We start from the raw sequence: 20,578 nt of genomic DNA, 5'->3' as shown, positions 1-20,578 counted from the left end.
TCCCAGCACTTTGGGAGACCAAGACAGGTGGATCGCCTGAGGTCTGGAGTTCTAGACCAGCCTGGCCAGTATGGTGAAACCTCATCTCTACTGAAAATACAAAAATTAGCCAGGCATAGTGGTGTGTGTCTATAGTCCCAGCTACTCGGGAGGCTGAAACAGGAGAATTGCTTGAGCCCGGGAGGCAGAGGTTACAGTGACCCGAGATCGTACCACTGCCCTCCAGCCTGGGTGACAGGGAATCCATCGCAAAAAAATTAAAAAAGAAAGAAAAAAAAAAAAAAAAAGAAAAACCTTCTGGAAAGGATTCACCATTTTAAACGCCTTTCAGAACATTTGTGATGCATGGTGCGGAGGCCAAAATATCAACATTAACAGGAGTTTGGAGGAAGTTGATTCCACTTCTCATAGATGACTTTTTGGGGTTCAAGACTTCAGTGTAGGCCAGGCGCATGACTCACACCTGTAATCCCAGCACTTTCGGAGGCCGAGGCAGGTGGATCGCCTGAGGTCAGGAGTTCAAGACCAGCCTGACCAATATGGTGAAACCCCATCTCTACTGAAAATACAAAAATTAGCAGGGCATGGTGGCGTGCACCCGTAGTACCAGCTACTCGGGAGGCTGAGACAGAATTGCTTGAACCCGGGAGGTGGAGGTTACAGTGGGCCAAGATCACACCACTGCACTCCAGCCTGGGTGACAGAATGAGACTCCATCAAAAAAAAAAAAAAAAAACTTCAGTGGAGGAAGTAACTGCAGATGTGGTAGAAATAGCAAGAGAACTAGAATTTTATCTCATGATAAATTGGAACAAATGAAGAGTTGCTTCTTACAGATGAACAAAGAAAGCGGTTTCTTGGCCAGGCATGGTGGCTCATGCCTGTAATCCCAGCAGTTTGGGAGGCCAAGGCAGGTGGATCACTTGAGTTTAGGAGTTCGAGACCAGACTGGCCAACATGGCGAAACCCCATCTCTACTAAAAATACAAAAATTAGTCAGGTGTGGTGGCGTGCACCTGTAATTCCAGCTACTCACGAGCCTGAGGTAGAAGAATCACCTGAATGCAGGAGGCCGAGGTTACAGTGAGCCAAGATCATGCCACTGCCCTCCAGCTTGGGCGACAAATCAAGACTTTGCCTCAAAAAAAGAGAGAAAGAGAGTTTCTTGAGATGAAATCCACTCATGGCAAAGATGCTATGAACATTTGTTGAAATGACAACAAAGGATTTAGAATATTACATAAACTTAGTTGATAAAGTAGCACTAGGGTATGATAGAATTGACTCTAATTTTGGAACTTCTCCTTGAGTAAAATGTTATCAAATAGCATGGCATGCTATAGAGAAATCTTTCATGAAAGGAAGAGTCAATCAATGTGGCAAACTTCATTGCCGTCTTATTTTTTTTAATTGCCACAGCGATCTACCTTCAGAAACCACCACCCTTGACCAGTCAGCAGCCATCAACATTGAGACAAGATCTACATCAGCAAAAGGATTATGACTCACTGAAGTCTCAGATTATTAAGAATTTTTTAGCAATAAAGTATTTTTTTTTGCACTGGTTGCCCAATAGTGTTTTTAAAATAATGTATGTACATTGTGTTTTTAGACATAATGCCATTGCACAGATACAGTGTAAACATAACTTTGATGTACACTGGGAAATCCAAAAATTTGTCTGACTTGCTGTATTGCAAAATTTGCTTTACTCATTGGCCTGGAATCAAATTCACAATAACTCTGAGATATGCCTATATACATATGTTTACTACAAAACATGTTCAAGAAGGTCCATAGGAGCACAACTTATAATGGACAAAAGTTGGAAACAACCCAAATATCCATCAATAGAATGGATCAACTATGGTATATTCATACAATGGAATATTACACAGCAGTGAGAATCACTGAACTGCTACAAACAACATAGATAAATCTTGTCAACATATTGAGTTTCCCCAATCACTGAACTGCTACATACAACATAAACGAATCTTGTAAATATAATGTCGAGTTTAAGGAGCCATAAACAAAAGAGAACATAGTACTTATATAAAATTCAAAACCAGGCAAAATAATCTGGGATGTTAGAAGTGAGAACAATGGTTATTTTTGGAAAGTCATTGGAAAGGAATGTAAGAGATACTCTAGGTAGCTGGGAATGTTCTCTTTCTTGACCGGGGTTCTAGTTACACAGGTGTGCTCACTTTGTAAAAATTCTTGAGTTAGGTATTTGGAATTTTTGTATTTTTGCACATGGATATTATACCTCAGATGTTAGTTGAAAAAAAGAGGCTGGATACGGTGGTTCACACCTGTAATCCCAGCACTTGGGGAGGCTGAGGCAGGAGGATTGCTTGAGGCCAGGAGTTCAAGACTAGCCTGGGCAACATGGCAAAACCCCATCTCCACAAACAATTTTTAAAATTAGCAAGGCATCATAGTGCATGTCAGTAGTCCTACCTACTTGACAGGCTGAGGTGGGAGGATCACTTGAGCCCAGGAGACTGAGGCTGCAGTGAGCCCTGATCATGCCACTGTACTCCAGTCTAGGCGACACATGAGAGAATCCCACAAATCCCACAACATCCACCCATCTACTACAGCTGAGTCCATCCACGCTGCCTTCACTCCTGTTACTGTGGGTGAACTGTTCACACATCCATCAAAGACAAGCCTTCCTTCTTGTGCCCTTAAATAATCATCCCTCTTTTCTTTCCAAAGATGTCATTCTGGCAAGCCTCCCAACTCGTTCCTACATCTTTTCCTCTTGACTAGATCTTTCCCATCAATATACAAATGGGTTATCACTTCATACATTTTCAAGATAACCTTCTCTTAACCAGTTACTGTACTTTTTCCCTGCTTCTCTTGGCTTAAAGTAAAACCCCTCAAAAGATTTATCTATACTTGCTGAATCCACTTTTTTTTTTTTTTTTTTTTTTTTTTTTTGAGATAGAGTCTCGCTCTGTCGCCCAGGCTGGAATGCATTGGTCGGATCTCAGCTCACTACAAGTTCTGCCTCCCGGGTTTATGCCATTCTCCTGCCTCAGCCTCCCAAGTAGCTGGGACTACAGGCGCCCGCCACCTCGCCCGGCTAATTTTTTGTATTTCTTAGTAGAGACGGGGTTTCACCGTGTTAGCCTCCACTTTTGTTCCAACATTCTCCCTAAACCACCTCCAATCAAGTGCTCACCTCCACACTCCACAAAAACTGACCTTATCAAGGTCACCTCCACGCTGTTAAATCCAATAGTGACTTCTTCATCCTCATCATATGTGAGTCTCAGCAGCTTTTGGTGTAATCATCAGCTCTCTCTTTCCTGAAACACGTTTTCCTGATGACTTCCAGAACCTCATACTCACCCCACTTTCCTTCTGCCACACTAGTTGCTTCTTTCCTACTCTCTTTTGCTGGTTTCTCCTTGTCTCCCTGCCCTCTGCATTTTGGAACCTGGAACTCATTTAGTAGCCTCTATTCCATTTTCTCTCTTTTAAGGCTCTTATCCATTTCATGACTTAACACAATCTATAAGCTGTTAAACACCAGGTAAGTATCTCTGATTCAGATCTCTCTCCCGAATTCAGACTTCTATATACATTCATCCCTTCAACATCTCTACTTGGATATCTAACAGCCATCTGCAGTTGTATATGTTCACAAAGTCCTGAAAAGTAAAGTTCTGAAGGAAGGCCAGGCATGGTGACTCATGCCTGTAATGCCTGAAAAACCAGTCTTTCACAGGCTTCCCATCTTAGTTAGTGGCAACACCATCCTTCTAACAAGATAAAACCCTTGCAGTGATGTACTCCTTTATTTCTCTCAAACTCAATCTGTCAGCAACTCCTCACACTGAACCTTCAAAATACTTTCAGGCTGGATGTGATGGCTCATGTCTGTAATCCCACCACTTTAGTAGGCTGAGATGCGGGGATTGCTTGAGTCCAGGAGTTCAAGGCAACATGGTGAAACCCCATCTTTACAAAACATACCAAAGTTAGCCGGGCATGGTGGCACACACCTGTAGTCCCAGCCACTTGGGGGGATTAGGTAGGAGGATCACTTGAGCCCAGGAGGTCGAGGCTGTGGTGATCTGAGATCATGCCACTGCACTCCAACCTGTATTAAAAAAAAAAAAAAAAAATTCCAGAATCTGGCCACTGTCACCACTTCTACTACTACTGCTTTGGTCCAAGCCACTATTGCATAGTGCCTGGATTATTGCTATAGTTTCCTAACTGGCCTCCCTGCTCTACCCTCGCCCCTAAGCCAGTCTGTTCTCAATGCAGCAGGCTAGAGTCATCCCATTAAAATGTGAGATCTCTGCTCAGAACCCCCCACAATGGCCTATTTCACTCAAAGGAGAAAAACTCCAACAACAGCTTACAAAAGCCTCTCTGGCGTCTTCTGTATGCCCCTCTTAACTCCTGTTCTTCTCCTCCTTTAATCCACTTACAACAGGTTCCTTGCTGTTCCTGAAACATGGCAGGTGGATTCCTGCTTCAGGGCCTTGCAAGTCTTTCCTCTTGGCTTAGAATGTGCTCTTCCCCCTTAATCCTCATGGATCATTCCTTCATCTCCTTACATGTTTTTATTTTTCCTTGAGATGGGGTCTTGCTCTGTCACCTAGGCTGAAGTATAGTGAGTGGTATAATCATTGCTCACTCCATCCTCGACTCCTGGGCCCAAGTAATCCTCCTGCCTCAGTCTACCAAGTAGCTGGAACTACAAGTGTGCACCACCACACCAGGCTAATATTTCTATGTTTTGTGGAGATAGGGTTTTGCCATGTTGCCTAGGCTGGTCTCGAACACCTGGGCACAAGCAATCCTTCCTCCCTGGCTTCCTGAAGTGCTGGGATTACAGGCGTGAGCCACCATGCCTGACATTCCTTCAGATGTTTACTTGAACATCACCTTTTCATTACATATCTATATCATATATATAATATACTATATATTTTATATATTGTAATATATAATATATACACAATATATTATATATAACATATAATATACAATATATGATATATAACATATAATATACGATATATTCTATATGATATATTGTATATGTCATATATAATATATAATTATATATTATATAGTATATATACTATATATTACATATATACACACACATTTCCTGTCCATCCGTGTGTGTGTGTGTGTGTGTGTGTGTGCGTGTGTTGTTTTTGAGACAAGGTCTCACCCTGTCGCTCAAGCTGGAATGCAGTGGCGCAATGATCACAGTTCACTACAGCCACTAACTCCACAGCTCAAGCTTTCCTCCTGCCTCAGCCTTCCAAAGTGCTGGGATTACAGACATGAGCTTCCACACCCAGCCCAGACCACCCTATTTGAAATTTTAAGTATCTTCCCTTTCTACTCCATCATCCTCACAAGTTCTCCATCACTTCCTTTGACCTCTATCATTTGCTTCCTTATAATAATAATACAGTTTCCCACTAGTATGCACACAAGTGTTGGAATTTTTGTCTGTGTTTGGACTGATGTATCCCCAGTGCCAAGAACAATTCCTGGTAAACAGTAAGAGCTCAATAGTTCTGGAATGAAGAAGTTATCTCATTGGTTGCCAGTACATTCAAGCTTTGTAAACGCAGGAACCATATCTTATTCATCTTTGTAATAAAAGACTAAATGGACCGGGTGCGGTGGCTCACACCTGTAATCCCAGCACTTTGGGAAGCCAAGGAAGGTGGATCGCCTGAGGTCAGGAGTTCAAGACCAGCCTGGCCTACATGGTGAAACCCTGTCTCTACTAAAAATACAAAAATTAGCCAGGCATGGTGGCGGGCACCTGTAATCCCAGCTACTTGGGAGGCTGAGACAGGAGAATCACTTGAACCCCAGAGTTGGAGGCTGCAGTGAGTCAAGACCATGCCATTGTACTCCAGCCTGGACAAGAAGAGCAAAACTCCATCTCAAAGAAAAAAAAAACTAAATGAAAGCAGTAAGATCAGATTCCTGGGGAGAGGTGCAGTGGCACCTGCCTGTAATCCCAGCTACTCAGGAGGCTGAGGAAAGAGGATTGCTTGAGCCCAGGAGTTCGAAACCAGGCTAGGCAACATAGTGAGATCTCATCTTTAAAAAGTAAGAAGAATTTTAAAAAAAAAAAAAAAAAAAAAAAGGAAAAGAAAAGAAAAAAGAAAAACAGATCTTTGGGTAAGGTAAGGTGCTTAAAGCAGACTAGCAGGCAAGGTATTTAATTATTCTATCTTTTTTTTTTTTTTTTTTTTTTAACTCCTTAGTATCATTCCCAATATTCCTTTTTTTTTTTTTTTTAAGAGTCAGAATCTTGCTGTCATGCCCAGTTTGGAATGCAGTAGCACAATCGTGGCTCACTGCATCCTCAAACTCCTGCACTCAAATAATCCTCCCACCTCAGCCTCGATCACCACTGCTGGCAACAGACCTCTCAGTGCACATCCACCATGTATATAACTAGTCATCAGTCATCTCCGTGGTGGGGCTGGGAGCAAAGCAAATAGGACTCTATTACAATGCAGGCAAGTTGGTAGTGACAATGCCCATTACCTAAGAAGTACAACCTAACCAAAAACAAGTAACTTTTTTTTTTTTTTTTGAGACTCAGTGTCGCTATATTGCCCAGGCTGGAGTGCAGTGGTACGATCTCAGCTCACTGCAACCTCTGCCTCCTGGGTTCAAGCAATTCTCCTGCCTCAGCCTTCCAAGTAGCTGGGATTACAGGCACCCGCCACCATGCCTGGCTAATTTTTGTATTTTTAGTAGAGATGGGGTTTCACCACATTGGCCAGGCTAATCTTGAACTCCTGACCTCAAGTCATCTCCCTACCTTGGCCTCCCAAAGTGCTGGGATTACAGGCATGAGCCACCACACCTGGCCAAAAGTAACTAACTTATAAATTAAAAACTCACTGTGTCAGACACAGTGATAACTCTCAGAGTTACTGGGTTTGCACAGAGAAAGTTGATCATGAGAGAAAACTTGATGAATTAAATGACAACAATCAGAAAGGGCTGGGTGCAGTGGCTCACGCCTGTAATCCCAGCACTTTGGGAGGCCGAGGCAGGTGGATCACTTGAGGTCAAGAGTTCAAGACCAGCCTGACCAACATGGCGAAACCCTGTTTCTACTAAAAAAGTATAAAAAAATTAGCCGGGCATGATGGCACACACCTGTAATCCCAGCTATTCGGGAGGCTGAGACAGGAGAATCGCTTGGACCTGGGAGGCAGAAGTTGCAATGAGCTGAAATCACACCATTAGTTGCATTCCAGCCTGGGTGAAAAAAAAAAAAAAAAATCAGAAAGGAAGAAACATATTAATGATATCATGACATATTAATGGGAACATCCTTCAGATTACACAAATTAACTTGCATATAGATCTCTTTTCCAAGGTATATTATATGCAGGAGATGAGCTGTACTATACTCAAAGGGCACTGCCTATGTTTTTATAGCATCCCCTGCCCATCACAGAAGAGTATAACTTAGCCAACAACTATCTCTGGAGCTTCAGAAAGGAAACTGTTTCGCTAGGTAACACGTGGGAGGTAGCGTGCTGTATGTGTGTATACATATACACACATATACTTATGTATATGTATTTACACATACCTTATTGTCTCCCCACAAGGAAATGTGTAATCTGCAGAATCGCAAATAGTGATCCTCCCATTCACATTATGAAATAAGAGTTCTGATTCAAGAGGGGGCCAGGCGTGGTGGCTCACACCTGTAATCCCAGCACTTTGGGAGGCTGGGGCAGGTGGATCACTTGAGGCCAGGAGTTCGAGACCAATCTGGCCAACATGGCGAAACCCCATCTTTACTAAAAATACACAAAAATTAGCTGGGTATGGTGGCTCACATCTGTAATCCCAGCTACTTGCAAGGCTGGGGTGGGAGAATCACTTGAACTCAGGAGGCGGAGGCTTCAGTGAGCCGAGATCATGCCACTGCACTCTAGCCTGGGCAACAGAGTGAGAATCTGTCTCAAAAAAAAAAACAAAAAACAAAAAACCAAAAAAAAAACCAGTTTTGACTCAATAGGCCTAAACATGGAATAACAAGACATCCTGGCTTAGCCAAATAGTCCTAGTTTATTTTTATTTCTCAATATAATTATTAATAGTGCAGACTCTCCCCCTACAAAAACATGTTCCACTTTGAATAATAAATTACACATTACCTTACCTGAATGGCTATTGTCTCCTTTATGGAACATTAGTTAAGCTTTGGCTGTGAAGCGGACAACATTAGAATTAGTGCTGCAATTTTCCTATAAGAATACAGGTGGTCAAACTGGTTAAATCGCCCTGCCTTTCCTTTATAGAAAAGTCACGAACATGGCAATATAAACAAAATGAGGATGGCTCTCAACAATGAAAGAACCAGCCCTGTTCCCCTGTCTTCATTAGAATTTGCTATTCATAGGCTAGGCGCAGTAGCTCCCACCTGTAATCCCAGCACTTTCGGAAGCCGAGGTGGGCGAATCACAGGGTCAGGAGTTCGAGACCAGCCTGGCCAATATGGTGAAACCTGGTCTCTACTAAAAATACAAAAATTGGCCAGACATGGTGCTGCATGCTTATAGTCCCAGCTACTCAGGAGACTGAGGTGGGAGAATCGCTTGAACCCGGGAGGCGGAGGTTGCAGTGAGTTGAGATTGTGCCACTGCACTCCAGCCTGGGAGACAGAGCAAGACTCTGTCTCAAAAAAAAAAAAAAAAAAAAAAAAAAAAATTGCTACTCATGCAGCTTGTCAGGACCGTTTCAGAATAATGAGAACTCTTGCCAGCCCCTAGGGATTTTAAATGTCACCAATAGTTATGAGAAAAAGTCTCACACACTTTATCTGCTTATATTTATATTATTTCTGACATACTAGGCAAAAAAAAAAAAAAAATACTAGGCAAAAAATTACTTTGAATCAGGAGCTATTTATTTTTAAGTTAACAGTACAGAAGGGAAGGCTCTCTTTCCATCAAAGTTCTCCTCCACGCTACCAAACCTAGAATTATTAGAAACAGCAGCTCCACAGAATGGAAAAGCTACCAGCAGGCATTCAACTGAAATCAAGTCCCCTACCACACATCCCTCCCTCACTCTTGCAATCACAGCAGTTCTCATTCTCACTCGGTGAGAAAGTTAATGAAGGAACTGCTAGTGTTAGGGGTGACAGAAAAAGCAGCATTCACCCAGGCAGCAATTTAAGGCAACAGATCTCCTTACCCACACTCTAATAGCAGACCCCTTATCCTAAGGGATGCCACGAATTGCAAAGCCCTGGTCTCCCACCCGCACTGTCCCAGCAAGTTCTGAGCATGTTTGTACATGCTCTTGCCCCACAGGTAGCAATGCTCCCATAGTGTGTCTCAAAGTTCAGTCCCATAGATGGCCTTATAACGTAGGTACTCTTCTAAGCACTGAAGAGCATTATCATCTACCTTTGGGTCAAACTTGTTGGCCAACAGGTGATGGTTTTGAAGCATCCAGTGCAAGTCCCCAGCCCCATAAACACAGACAGCCCGCTGGTGGATTCCAGAGCAAGGGGCATAAGGAGCACCCTTATCGATGTCTCCCTCATGATCCTGCCACTTGACCAGCCTGGCAATAGAAGTCATGTCTGAGATGTCGTACTTGGGGTGGTTGGGAACAGAGCCAGGCATCCACCGTGCACGCTGAAGGGTGGCCCAGAGGTGTTCATCAGGGCTATAGGTGTCTTTTACCCATTCAATCAGTTGTTGGGATTTAGGGTTCTTCAAAACATGTTGGACAAAATCTCGGGAAGCCACAATATACGCATTCCCTGTAAACATAGTTAAATTATAAGGGGGAGGATCCTTCTTCTTGTTGGTTAGGTGTAATGTGTCCCCCACTACCTCAAAGTGATATTCCCAGCGGGTTTGTTTGTGCTTGGGAGGTACCTCTGTCTCCATGCTATTCCTCCCATTCAACATCTTGAGAGCCTGGACCATCTCGGCATTGCTCTTTAGAGGAAAGTCCGTCCCGCATGTATTCAGGAAGTATTTCCATGGCACTGAGCTCTGGAGCAAGTCTTCCATGCAGTTGAGGTCAGCTTGCACCCTGGACCAGGAGGCGTAAATCACCCGAACCAGCTTACTGGCTATGAAGACATTTGGGAAGCATGAAATAATTGCTTTGACTGCCTCTTTGAAAGTTTCTGGGGACTTCTCATCTACGTGGATGCAGTATATGTTCTGAGGGGCATACACAGCTCGCAGTAGCCTTTCAAAGTTTTCAATCTTCTCATGAATCACCATCGAGTACGCAATAGGGAACTCCACCTCTTCTTTGCTCAGTGGGAACTGTATGAACTTCCTTTCCGCCTTGAAGCGTTCACAGTCTCTGGTGAGGGAGAGATAGTGGGTGTCTGTAAAAGGCTCCCGCTTCTTCTTGACCTCCAGGTTATTCAGAATAGCCTGAAACACGGCTTCTGGGTCCCCTCGGGTGATCCCTGAACAGTTGATAGACCTCTTTGCTGGCAGTTTCAGGGAATTATACAAGATATTCCTACAGTACTGGCTTTGAAATTCCCTGGACTCCAGACCCAAGTGGTCAGAGTCACACTTCAACCTTAAAGAAAGTTTCAGAGCCACAATGGCCAGCAGCATATAGCAGCCCAGGGCCCACAAGTAATGCTGCCGGCAGAGTCTCTTCCATTGAACCATTGTCACGGAAGGGTAGACAGGTGGAGATTGACCACAGGGAAGGAAGAGGAGGACACAATCCTTGGACAGAACAAAATGACTCCAGTTACAAACTCATCATTCCCAGAAACATCAAGTTCAATTCCAAACTGATGGCAAAAAATAGTTCTTACCTGGACAAGTATCCTTAGTAAAGACCTGCCTAGAAACCCCTTACATCTGGTTCGTTGATGGAGATCTGTAACCTGACCCTACAAACTAGCTGACCACACTAAGGTCTGGATCTGGCTCCACCTCCACCCCAGGAGAAAAGAAAGAACTGAGCCCCTGCTGCCATGGAGTGTCATTAGTAAGAGCAAGTCCCCACCCACCCTTCATTCCTCATTCTTCTTCTCATGCCTTACCACCCTAGAATGTAGCTCTTCTCTGGGGTCTGGAATTTCTGATAGATCTGGAGAGGAAAATTCATAAAATTCAGACTCTTGGCATCGGTTCTAGAAACCTAAAGGTCCTTTTAAAACATTTCTTGCTTCTATTGTGGCAATTTATATAGCATTAGAATGCTTTTCACCATATATACTGGTCAGATGTGACATCTAGCCACACTTTTTGAAAAATGTTCTTAAAGAAGTAAAAATAACTGGATATCATCCAAAAATTGCATTGAAATCATTCAGAGTATCCATCCAAATTTAAAATATACTTGCACACAAGCTGTGTACATGCAATATTTAATGAGGACCTTTAGTGGGTGAGAAATATTTATTTTCTTGAGAAATATTTATTTCCATTGTCCCATTTAATAACCTTCACAACCAATCTGAAACGTATTGTTAAGCCTCTTTTAGAGATAGGAAAACAGAAGCTAAATAACTTGCCACATACACACATGTTTTAAGAAGCAAATCCAGAATTCCTCTCCACTCTCTCTTCTCCCCCAGTGTTTCTGTCTACAAGCCTAATGCTTGTTGCAGCAAACCACACCTACCTTTGAAATACACTACAGGAAGTATTACAGCTCTTTCATATTTTGTTTGGACACCCAAACAAATTTCACTGTCCGATGAAGACCAGGAAGCCCCTTTAAAAAAAAAAAAAAAAAAAAAGAGAGAATAAAGAAAAGAAAAAACATTGTACAATGAAATCCTAAGATGAATATGGGGAAAAAAAAACAAAAAAGAAAAAAGAAATACAACAAAGGGTACTGAATACCAGTAAAGAAAACCAGATATTATAGAAAATAATCCCTAAAAGGAGAGGAACAAAATGTGCCACATCCTTCAAGCAATGATTATTTTCCCTTGTTGTAGCTCTTTCTAAACACAAGATTGTATTCTCTTTAGTAATAGCCTTTATGGGAATCTAAGAGGAAGGAAAATGAAAAATGAAGAAAAATCTCACCTTAATAGCTTCTCTCCTGCTTAGGGATGATCTCTCCACAAGGTGTGATTCTGTTTCCAAGTGAAGACTGGCCGTATTCCATGGCAGCAAATGTGAACCACCACGTCCCCTGATCTTCTAACCCTCCAAAAGGTATTTTCTGACATTCATAAGATGTCCAAGGAACCGTTTCAGGCTCCTCTTTAATATCTATAAAGTAGAGAGCAGCAGGTGGCTCCATCACTCACCTTTTGACTTCCTGCTCTCAGATAAGACAGCAAGCCTAGATAAATCATGCAGAAACATTCTCAAGCCCAAGTCATTCAGGGAGGTGAGTGAGGCAGCAAAGAATGCTGGCAATATCCGAGAAGGCAAGCTGTATTTCAGCCAGACCAGCCCAGTTTGTACCTGTATCATGAACTACTCATAAAAGCCTGTCAGTGCTCACGTAAGACTTGAAAGCCTTTTTCCCTCAACAAGGAACCATAGAAACACAGAGATATGCCCCTGCCTTCTTTTGTTTGGGAGTCCAAATGTCACTCATGTTCCCTGAACATTACAGGAGGTGGGAATAAAAATACCCTTCAAGGATTTTTCTTTTGTTATTTTACTTTTCTTAAAAAAAAGAAAATCAATGAAAACCATAGTTCATTCTTCAAATGCAACTGCTCCCTCCTGGCCCCCCGCCAGAAAACATCCATTTGCCTGTCTTTGCATGACTATTAATAATCTGTAGGTTGTAGAAACACCCACAGGGTTCCAGTTTGTAGAGCTTGCTCACTAACATCTGTGAGTCTAGAGCTGTTGGCAGTCTAAGGAATGGATTACACTATGGGCTGCTGGACTTCAGTGCGAGCCCCATGGAGTAGTTTTGGCCATGTTATAGACTACAAAGTGCCTTCCTCAAAGCTGCTGACATTGCTAGTCTCTCCCCCACCCAGTCCCCAACTGCTCCTCCTAAAAATCAACATTCCTAGCCAAATATCTGAACAGAACAAGTTTTTTGTTGTTTTTGCAAAGCGTCTGGCTCTGTCACCCAGGCTGGAGTGCAGCGGCGCGATCTCGGCTCAACGCAGCCTTGACCTCCTGAGCTCGAGCCATCCCCCTGCCCCAGCACCCCGAGTAGCTGGGACCACAGCACACACCACCACGCAGAGATAATTTTTTAAAAATTATTTTTAGTAGAGATGAGGTCTTGCTATGTTGCCCAGGCTGGTCTCAAATTCCTGGGCTCAAGCGATCCTCGCACCTTGGCCTCCCAAAGTGCTGGGATTACAGGAGTGAGCCACCACGCCCAGCCTGAACAGAGCAAATTTAATATAAAGAACTTAACTAGGTATAAAGTTAAGGTATACACTGTTGGGGAAGGCGGGCTCTATTAAGGTACTAGCAATTGTTGGAGGTAGCTACCACTCCTAGATTGAGGAAATTAAGGGAGGAATTGGAAATTATTAAATTGAAATTTTGGGTGGAGGGACACCAAAGTAGCTAAAACTCATAGCTCTGAAGAGTGGGGACCACTCAACTAATGTTGAGGTCTCTGAGCTCAGAGGAGGGCCCTCTGGGCTGAGATCCAGACCTCTCAGGAGGCAAATGTTATCTCTGCTGATAGCTACTGTAAACTGAATGTAGTGCAGCTACACAAAGAAACAGCCACTGAGAGGTAAATAGGCGTTGACATGATGACGGTCACAGAAGCAGGAAGTAGATAGGAAGCAAACAGGAAGTCCCTCCTCCAGCCAGCTGTCTCCCTACTGCCCTGTATCGGCGGAGTTTAAGCAGAAACGTGGTTTGCAAGAGGCATGAATAATCTCCAGCATTACAAAGTAGAGTTGAGAAGGGTGGGTTTCTTCTGAAGATAATGAGGCAAAAATGGAGACGAGTCAGAATTGCCTTCTTGGTGCATGAACTGTTTACACGCATTCACCTCCAAGACTTTCAGTGCAGAGAATTTAGGTATTTTCTTTTTTGGTCCTCTCCCCCCTGGCCTCTGACTGTAGATGAAGCCACAGCAAAGACAAGAAAGTCATGTAGGGTTGCCAGAGGTGCTTGAACCAGAGCAACTCCATCTTGAACAAGGGCTGGGTAAAATGAGGCTGAGACCTACTGGGCTGTATTCCCAGATGGTTAAGGCATTCTAAGTCACAGGATGAGATAGAGGAGATCGGCCCAAGATACAGGTCATAACGATCTTGCTGATAAAACAGATTATAGTAAAGAAGCTGGCTAAAACCCACCAAAACCAAGATGGTGACAAGAGCGACCTCCTGTCCTCACTGCTACAGTCCCACCAGTGCCACGACAGTTTACAAATCCCATGGTAACAACAGGAAGTTACCCTATATGGTCTAAAAGGGGGAGGCATGAATAACTCACCCCTTGTTTAACATATCATCAAGAAATAACCATTAAAATGGGCAACCAGTAGCCCCCTCAGGGATGCTATGTCTATGGAGTATCTATTCTCTTATTCCTTTACTTTCTGAATAAACTTGCTTTCACTTTACAGACTCGCCCTGAATTCTTTCTTGCGCAAGACCCAAGAACCCTCTTTTGGGATCTGGATCGGGACCCTTTTCTGGTAACAGTCATCTGCACCCCTACTTGGGCCCTGCTCCACAGGCTGTTTTCTGCAGTACTGGGATTCTCAGTGACTTTCCATTGTTGAGTGTAAAATCTCTGGGACAAGAATGATTATGGGATAAGCACTTGCTTCAGTATTCAAATCTAGACAACCCCTCCACTTTCTTCGTATCTTACTTTTCTTTGGTGACCCCCTCAAGTCTCACCTTGTCTATAAAAACTGCGTTACAGAGTCTTTCAGTAAGAGAAAACACTTTGAATACTTGAGGGCTTTTGTTTGTATATGTGTTTTTGTTTTTAGAGACAGAGTCTCGCTGTCACCCAGGCTGGAGTGCAGTGGCAGATCATAGCTCACAGCAGCCTCAAACTCCGGGTTCAAGCCATCCTCCCACCTTAGCCTCCCAAGTAGCTGGGACTACAGGCACACGCCATCATGCCTGGCTAATTTTTATTTTTTGTAGAGACGGGGTTTCACTGTGTTGCACAGGCTGGGCTCAAGCTCCTGGGCTTCCAAAGTGCTGGGATTACAAATGTGAGCCACTGCGCTGGACCTATTTTTGTTGTCATTTGAGACAAGGTCTGGCTGTACAGCCCAGCCTGGAGTACAGTAACCTCTGCCTCCTGGGCTCAAGCGGTCTTCCTACCTCAGCCTCCTGAAGAGCTGTGTTTTGCTTGCTTGCTTGTTTATTGATTGATTGATTGGTTGATTGATTGTAGGGATGGGATTCACTGTTCCCCTGGCTGGTCTTGAACTCAGGAGCTCAGGCAATCTCCCTGCCTCAGCCTCCCAAAATGCTAGGATTACAGGCAATAGCCACCATGCCCAGTCAAATATTTTATTTTTAAGGTAACCAAAATAAGTTGCTTATGTGTTAAATATTTGTTAATATCACATTAACAAATCGTGGCTCTATTTTGTTGAGATGATCTACCTTACAGTAATGCCAAGTACCTAGTCGTAAAGCCCAGTGTGGGACTCAGCCTGAAAAAGCTAGGTCTGAATCCTGGCTCTGCCGCATTCAACCTGAATGATCTGCAGCAAATTCATTCATCAATCTGTATTTTAGTGACTTCCTTTGCATAATAGAGGCTAATACTAACACTGGTTTTGTAGGACTATTGAAAAGATTAAAGAAGATCCATATGAAGGACCAGACAAATGTAGCCTGGTACTTGGCAGCCCCTCAGTGAAGGTTATCATTAAATAGATCCAGTGCTAGCCCACAAAGACCTATTTTACTGACAAAATTACTCAAGGTGGTTACAAGTAGCATTCCTGAGCTCTGGACCAAGCAGAAGTGTTAATGCTTATGATGTAGTGAGGGAAAGGCCTAAGAATTGCCCTCCATCTCTGTGCTCTATGGAGAGACCCTATTGTAAGTTGTCACCATCAGCACCTCAGGGAGAACAAGACCAGGGATGAGCTGCAGCTGACCCCAGGGAGGTACAGGAGAAGGGACAGAATGGCTGCAGAAGGGCACAGGAAGATCGGGGGTGAGGCAACCTGCAGAGATCAGGCAAGCATTCAGAAAGATGGCCAGCAGCTTCCACACCTTAATTCCATGCTAGCCCTGAAGAACATACAGGACACTTGGCAAGAGGGAGGAAGGGCACAGTCCCAAACTGCCTGGGATGCCAGGCACATTTCAAGGCAAAAACTTAAACCTGGGGTATGTGGCTTTTCAAAGGGTTCCTTTTACCCCTGGCAAGGACAAAAAGTACAGCCAGATGATGCTGAAAGCAAATTTATCCAAGAGCCCAGGAGTCATGAAGCTATTTAGACATCCCAAGAACTGAAAGGATGACCTTCACCTCCCTCAGTAACCAAAATATAAAAGTAACACAGTATAAGTAAGTCCAACCCAGTCCTGAGTTTTCCCACAATGACTAGTACTATGATGCTGTCTTTGAAATAGCAAAATCTTCCCACTCAGACTTCTCAATCTTTTTCTCCTAACCATGAGTTCAGGCTTCCTATGGGCCAATAGCTTTAACTTCATCCCTTGAGCTTTGAATGATAAATCCTTGTACGTCTGTGGAAAGGTCTAAGAGTTCCAGTCACGGGAAAGAGAGAAATTAAGCTAGGGTCATCAAGGTGGTGCTGACAGAAGCCAGTGGGATTTGATGTTGACCTTGATGGAGGCTCAAGGAACTCTACAGTCCCAACACCAGCATCAGAGAAGGGCCCAAGAGGTAGGATTCATCTTAAGCTGAATCTACAAATTAGCTAATGCACGTTTTTACTTATTTTGTGATGGTGGCATTTACCTTTGCCAGGCATCAGCTTGGTCTTCTCATTGACAAGAAGCTCCTTGAGGTCATGTTCTTTATCTGTTTCCATTCAGCACCTACAGTGATCGGTATTAGCAGAATCCCAGGGCTTCCCAGAACTAAAACTGTTGAGTACAGGGCAGGTCACAAGTACAAGGGCAGTTCCAGTGACTTATAGAGAAGAGGCTCTGACTCAGAGAAGCAATGAGAGAGGATAAACAGGAAAACCCAGTTAATGTGTCACTGATTAGGCTGGAGCTAGAGTTTGAAAAAGACTGAAGGCACTAAAGAAGAAAGGGGGGGAAGTGGGGGGGGGAGGGGAGGGGGGGGGGGGAGGGGGGGGGGGGGGAGGGGGGGGGGAGGGGGAGGGGAGAGGGGAGGGGGGGGAGGGGAGGGGGAGGGGGGGGGAGGGGAGGGAAGGGGGGAGGGGGGAGGGGGAAGGGGGGGGGGGGGGAGGGGAGGGGAGGGGGGGAGGGGGGGGGGAGGGGGAGGGGGAGGGGGAGGGAGGGGGGGGGGGGGGGGGGGAGGGGGGGGGAGGGGGGGGAGGGGGGGAGGGGGGGGGAGGGGGGGGGGGGGGGGGGGGGGGGGGGGGGGGGGGGAGGGGGGGAGGGGGGGAGGGGAGGGGAGGGGGGGGGGGGGGGGGAGGGGGGGGGGGGGGGGGGGGGGGGGGGGGGGGGGGGGGGGGGGGGGGGGGGGAGGGGGGGGGGGGGGGGGGAGGGGGAGGGGGGGGGGGGGGGGGGGGAGAAGGGGAAGGGGGGGGGGGGGGGGGGGGGAGGGGGGGGGGGGGGGGGGAGGGGGAGGGGGGGGGGGGGAAGGGGAAGGGGGGGGGGGGGGGGGGGGGGGGGGGGGAGGGGGGGGGAGACAGAGAAGGGGAGGGAGAAGGGGGGGGGGGGGGGAGGCAGGAAGGGAGGGAGAGGGGGGGGGGGGGGAGGGGAGGGGGGAGGGGGAGGGGGGGGGGGGGGGAAGGGGGGGGGGGGGGGGGGGAGGGGAGGGGAGGGGAGGGGGAGGGGGGGGGGGGGGGAGGGGAGGGGGGGGGGGGGAGGGGGGGGAGGGGAGGGGGGGGGGGGGGGGGGGAGGGGGAGGGGGGGGAGGGGGAGGGGGGGGGGGGGGGGGGGGAGGGAGGGGGGGGGAGGGGGGAGGGGAGGGGAGGGGGAAGGGGAGGGGGGGGGGGGGGGGAGAGAAAAAAGATAGGAAAACAAAAGGGGGAGAGGGGGAAGGAGGGGGGAGGAAGGGGGGGAAGGGGGGGGGGGGGGGGGGAGGGGGGAGGGAGGGAGGGGGGGGGGGAGGGGGAGGGGGAGAGAGGGAGGGGGGGGGGGGGGGAAGGAAGGGAGAGGGAAGGGGGGGGGGGGGGGGAAGGAAGGAGGGGAAGGAGGGGGGAGGGAGGGGGGGGAGGGGGAGGGGGGGAGGGGGGGAGGGGGGAGGGGGGGGGAGGGGGAGGGAGGGGGGGGGGAGGGGGGGAGGGAGGGGAGGGGGGGGGGGAGGGGGAGGGAGGGGGGGGGGGGGGAGGGAGGGGGGGAAGGGGGAGGGGGGGGGAGGGGGGGGGGGGGGGGGAGGAGGGGGAGGGGGGGGGGGGGGGGGGGAAGGAGGAGGGGGGGGGGGGAGGAGGAGGGGGGGGGGGGGAGGAGGGAGGGGGGAAGGAGGAGGGGAGGGAGGGAAGGGGGGGGGGAGGGAAGGGGGAGGGGAGGGAGGGGGGGGAAGGGGGAGGGAGGGGGGGAGGGAGGGAGGGGGGGGGGGAGGGAAGGGGGAGGGAGGGGGGGGGAGGGGGGAGGGAAGGGGGAGGGGGGGGAGGGAGGGAGGGAAGGGGGAGGGAAGGGGGAGGGAGGGAGGGGGGAGGGAGGGAGGGAGGAGGGAGGGAGGGAAGGAGGAGGGAGGGAGGGAAAGAGGAGGGAAGAAAGCTACCTCACTGTCCTTGGGAAGGTCGTCTAACTCAGAAGTTCCCCTTATCCATGGGGGATACACTGCAAGACACCCAGTTGGATACCTGAAACAGCAGATAGTACCACACCCTATGTATACTGTTTTTTTCCTATACATACTGACATAGTTTGAACATATGTTTCTGCCAAATTATTGTTGAATTGCAATCCCCAACGTTGGAGTTGGGGTCTGGTGGGAGATGTCTGGGTCAGGAGGGTTACTCCGTGATGGCTTGGCACTATCCTCTCAATAGTGAGTGAGTTCTCATTGGATCTGGTTGTTAAAAAGTACATGGCACCTACCCCACCTCTCTACCTCTCTCTCGCTCATTCCTGCTTTTTCCACGTAATACATAAGCTCCTGTTCTTGCTATGTTAGAAGCCTGCTCCCTCTTTGCCTTCTGCCATAAGTAAAACCTCCCTAAGACCTCCTCAGAAGCTAAGCAGATGCCAGCTCCACACTTGCACAACCTGCAGAACCATGAGCCGATTAAACCTCTTTTCTTTATAAATTACCCAGTCTCTGGTATTTCTTTATAGCAATGCAAGAACAGCCTGACACATACATACCTGTCATAAAGCTTTATAAATTATGCACAGCAAGAGATTAACAATAACTAATAAAACAATTGTAACAGTATATTGTAGTAAAAGTTATGTGTGTGTTTTTGGACCATTGTTGACTGCGGATAACTGAAACCATGGTAAGTGAAATAGAATAAGGGGGGACTACTGTGCTGGAATCGTGGAAATACGGCTTGTTGGTAATGTTGGGGGTCAGAAGCTGATGTTCCAAAAATGACACACTGACCTACTGAAGGAGCCTCAATTTCCAACCCTCCCACCGTCTCTGAAGCTGAATTTCTATTATCTGCCAAAAATCCAGGCCCACCAAGAACAATTGTTTTTCTCTTTCCCTCCCTGAAGACCAAGGGTGTAACCACACCTGAACAGACATGTTCACACGATAACGCTCAAGTTAATCTCTCTTCCCTGATCCATTCATTCTCTCTGGTAAACCCCTCAACAGAATTCTTCTTCTCCTCTCCCCTCCCATAACCTATGTTGGCAGGGTGGCATATAATCTTCAGAATCTCCTTGCAGGGTGCTAACCACTCTGTGATTCTCCCCAGGTGTGAGTTAATACCGTTTGCAGGCCCCAATGAACCTGCCTTTTGTGAGCTGTGAGATGATTTTGCAGTGAACCCTCAAAGGATAGGGAGCTTTCCCTTGGCCTTCACAGTAGCTACTAGAATTAATGGATAGAAGTTCCCTAAAATAAACTATATGCAAAAATGTGATGCTACAGAGCTGAAGCTAATAGAAACCCAAACAACTTTTTTTTTTTTTCTTTTGGAGACAGAGGTTTTGCTGTTGTTGCCAAGGCTGGAATGCAATGGCGTGATCTTGGCTCACGGCAACCTCTGCCTCCCGGGTTCAAGCAATTCTCCTGCCTCAGCCTCCCTAGTAGCTGGGATTACAGGCATGTGCCACCACGCCTGGCTAATTCTGTATTTTTAGTAGAGAACAGGTTTCTGCGTGTGGGTCAGGCTGCTTTCGAACTCCCCACCTCAGGTGATCCACCCACCTCAGCCTCCCAAGGTGCTGGGATTATAGGCATGAACCACCGTGCCTGGCCCCCAAACAACATTTTTAAAGGGATTAATTTTGTTTAGGAACCATTCTCAGTTTGAGATAGGATTTAGAGACATGCTAATGAAATTAAGATGCCTCATGATGACTGGG

General features: G+C 46.7%; 1 protein-coding gene across 1 annotated transcript; it reads right to left on the bottom strand.

Annotated features, from left to right (window-relative positions):
• Window positions 1-8,931: 8,931 nt before the first annotated feature.
• GCNT3 (glucosaminyl (N-acetyl) transferase 3, mucin type) lies at window positions 8,932-17,088 on the bottom strand. Its single transcript, XM_050796391.1, has 4 exons — window positions 16,914-17,088; window positions 12,084-12,272; window positions 11,671-11,763; window positions 8,932-11,133 (listed from the first exon to the last, which is right to left on the bottom strand). Exon 4 carries the CDS (start codon window positions 10,701-10,703, stop codon window positions 9,387-9,389), a length of 1,317 nt encoding a protein of 438 aa, XP_050652348.1. The 5' UTR covers window positions 10,704-11,133; window positions 11,671-11,763; window positions 12,084-12,272; window positions 16,914-17,088; the 3' UTR covers window positions 8,932-9,386.
• Window positions 17,089-20,578: the final 3,490 nt, after the last annotated feature.

This window comes from Macaca thibetana, chromosome 7, assembly GCF_024542745.1.
Source record: "Macaca thibetana thibetana isolate TM-01 chromosome 7, ASM2454274v1, whole genome shotgun sequence".
NCBI lineage: Eukaryota > Metazoa > Chordata > Mammalia > Primates > Cercopithecidae > Macaca > Macaca thibetana.
Note: the sequence above shows the minus strand (reverse complement) of the source record. Positions and strands in the feature narration are given on the sequence as shown.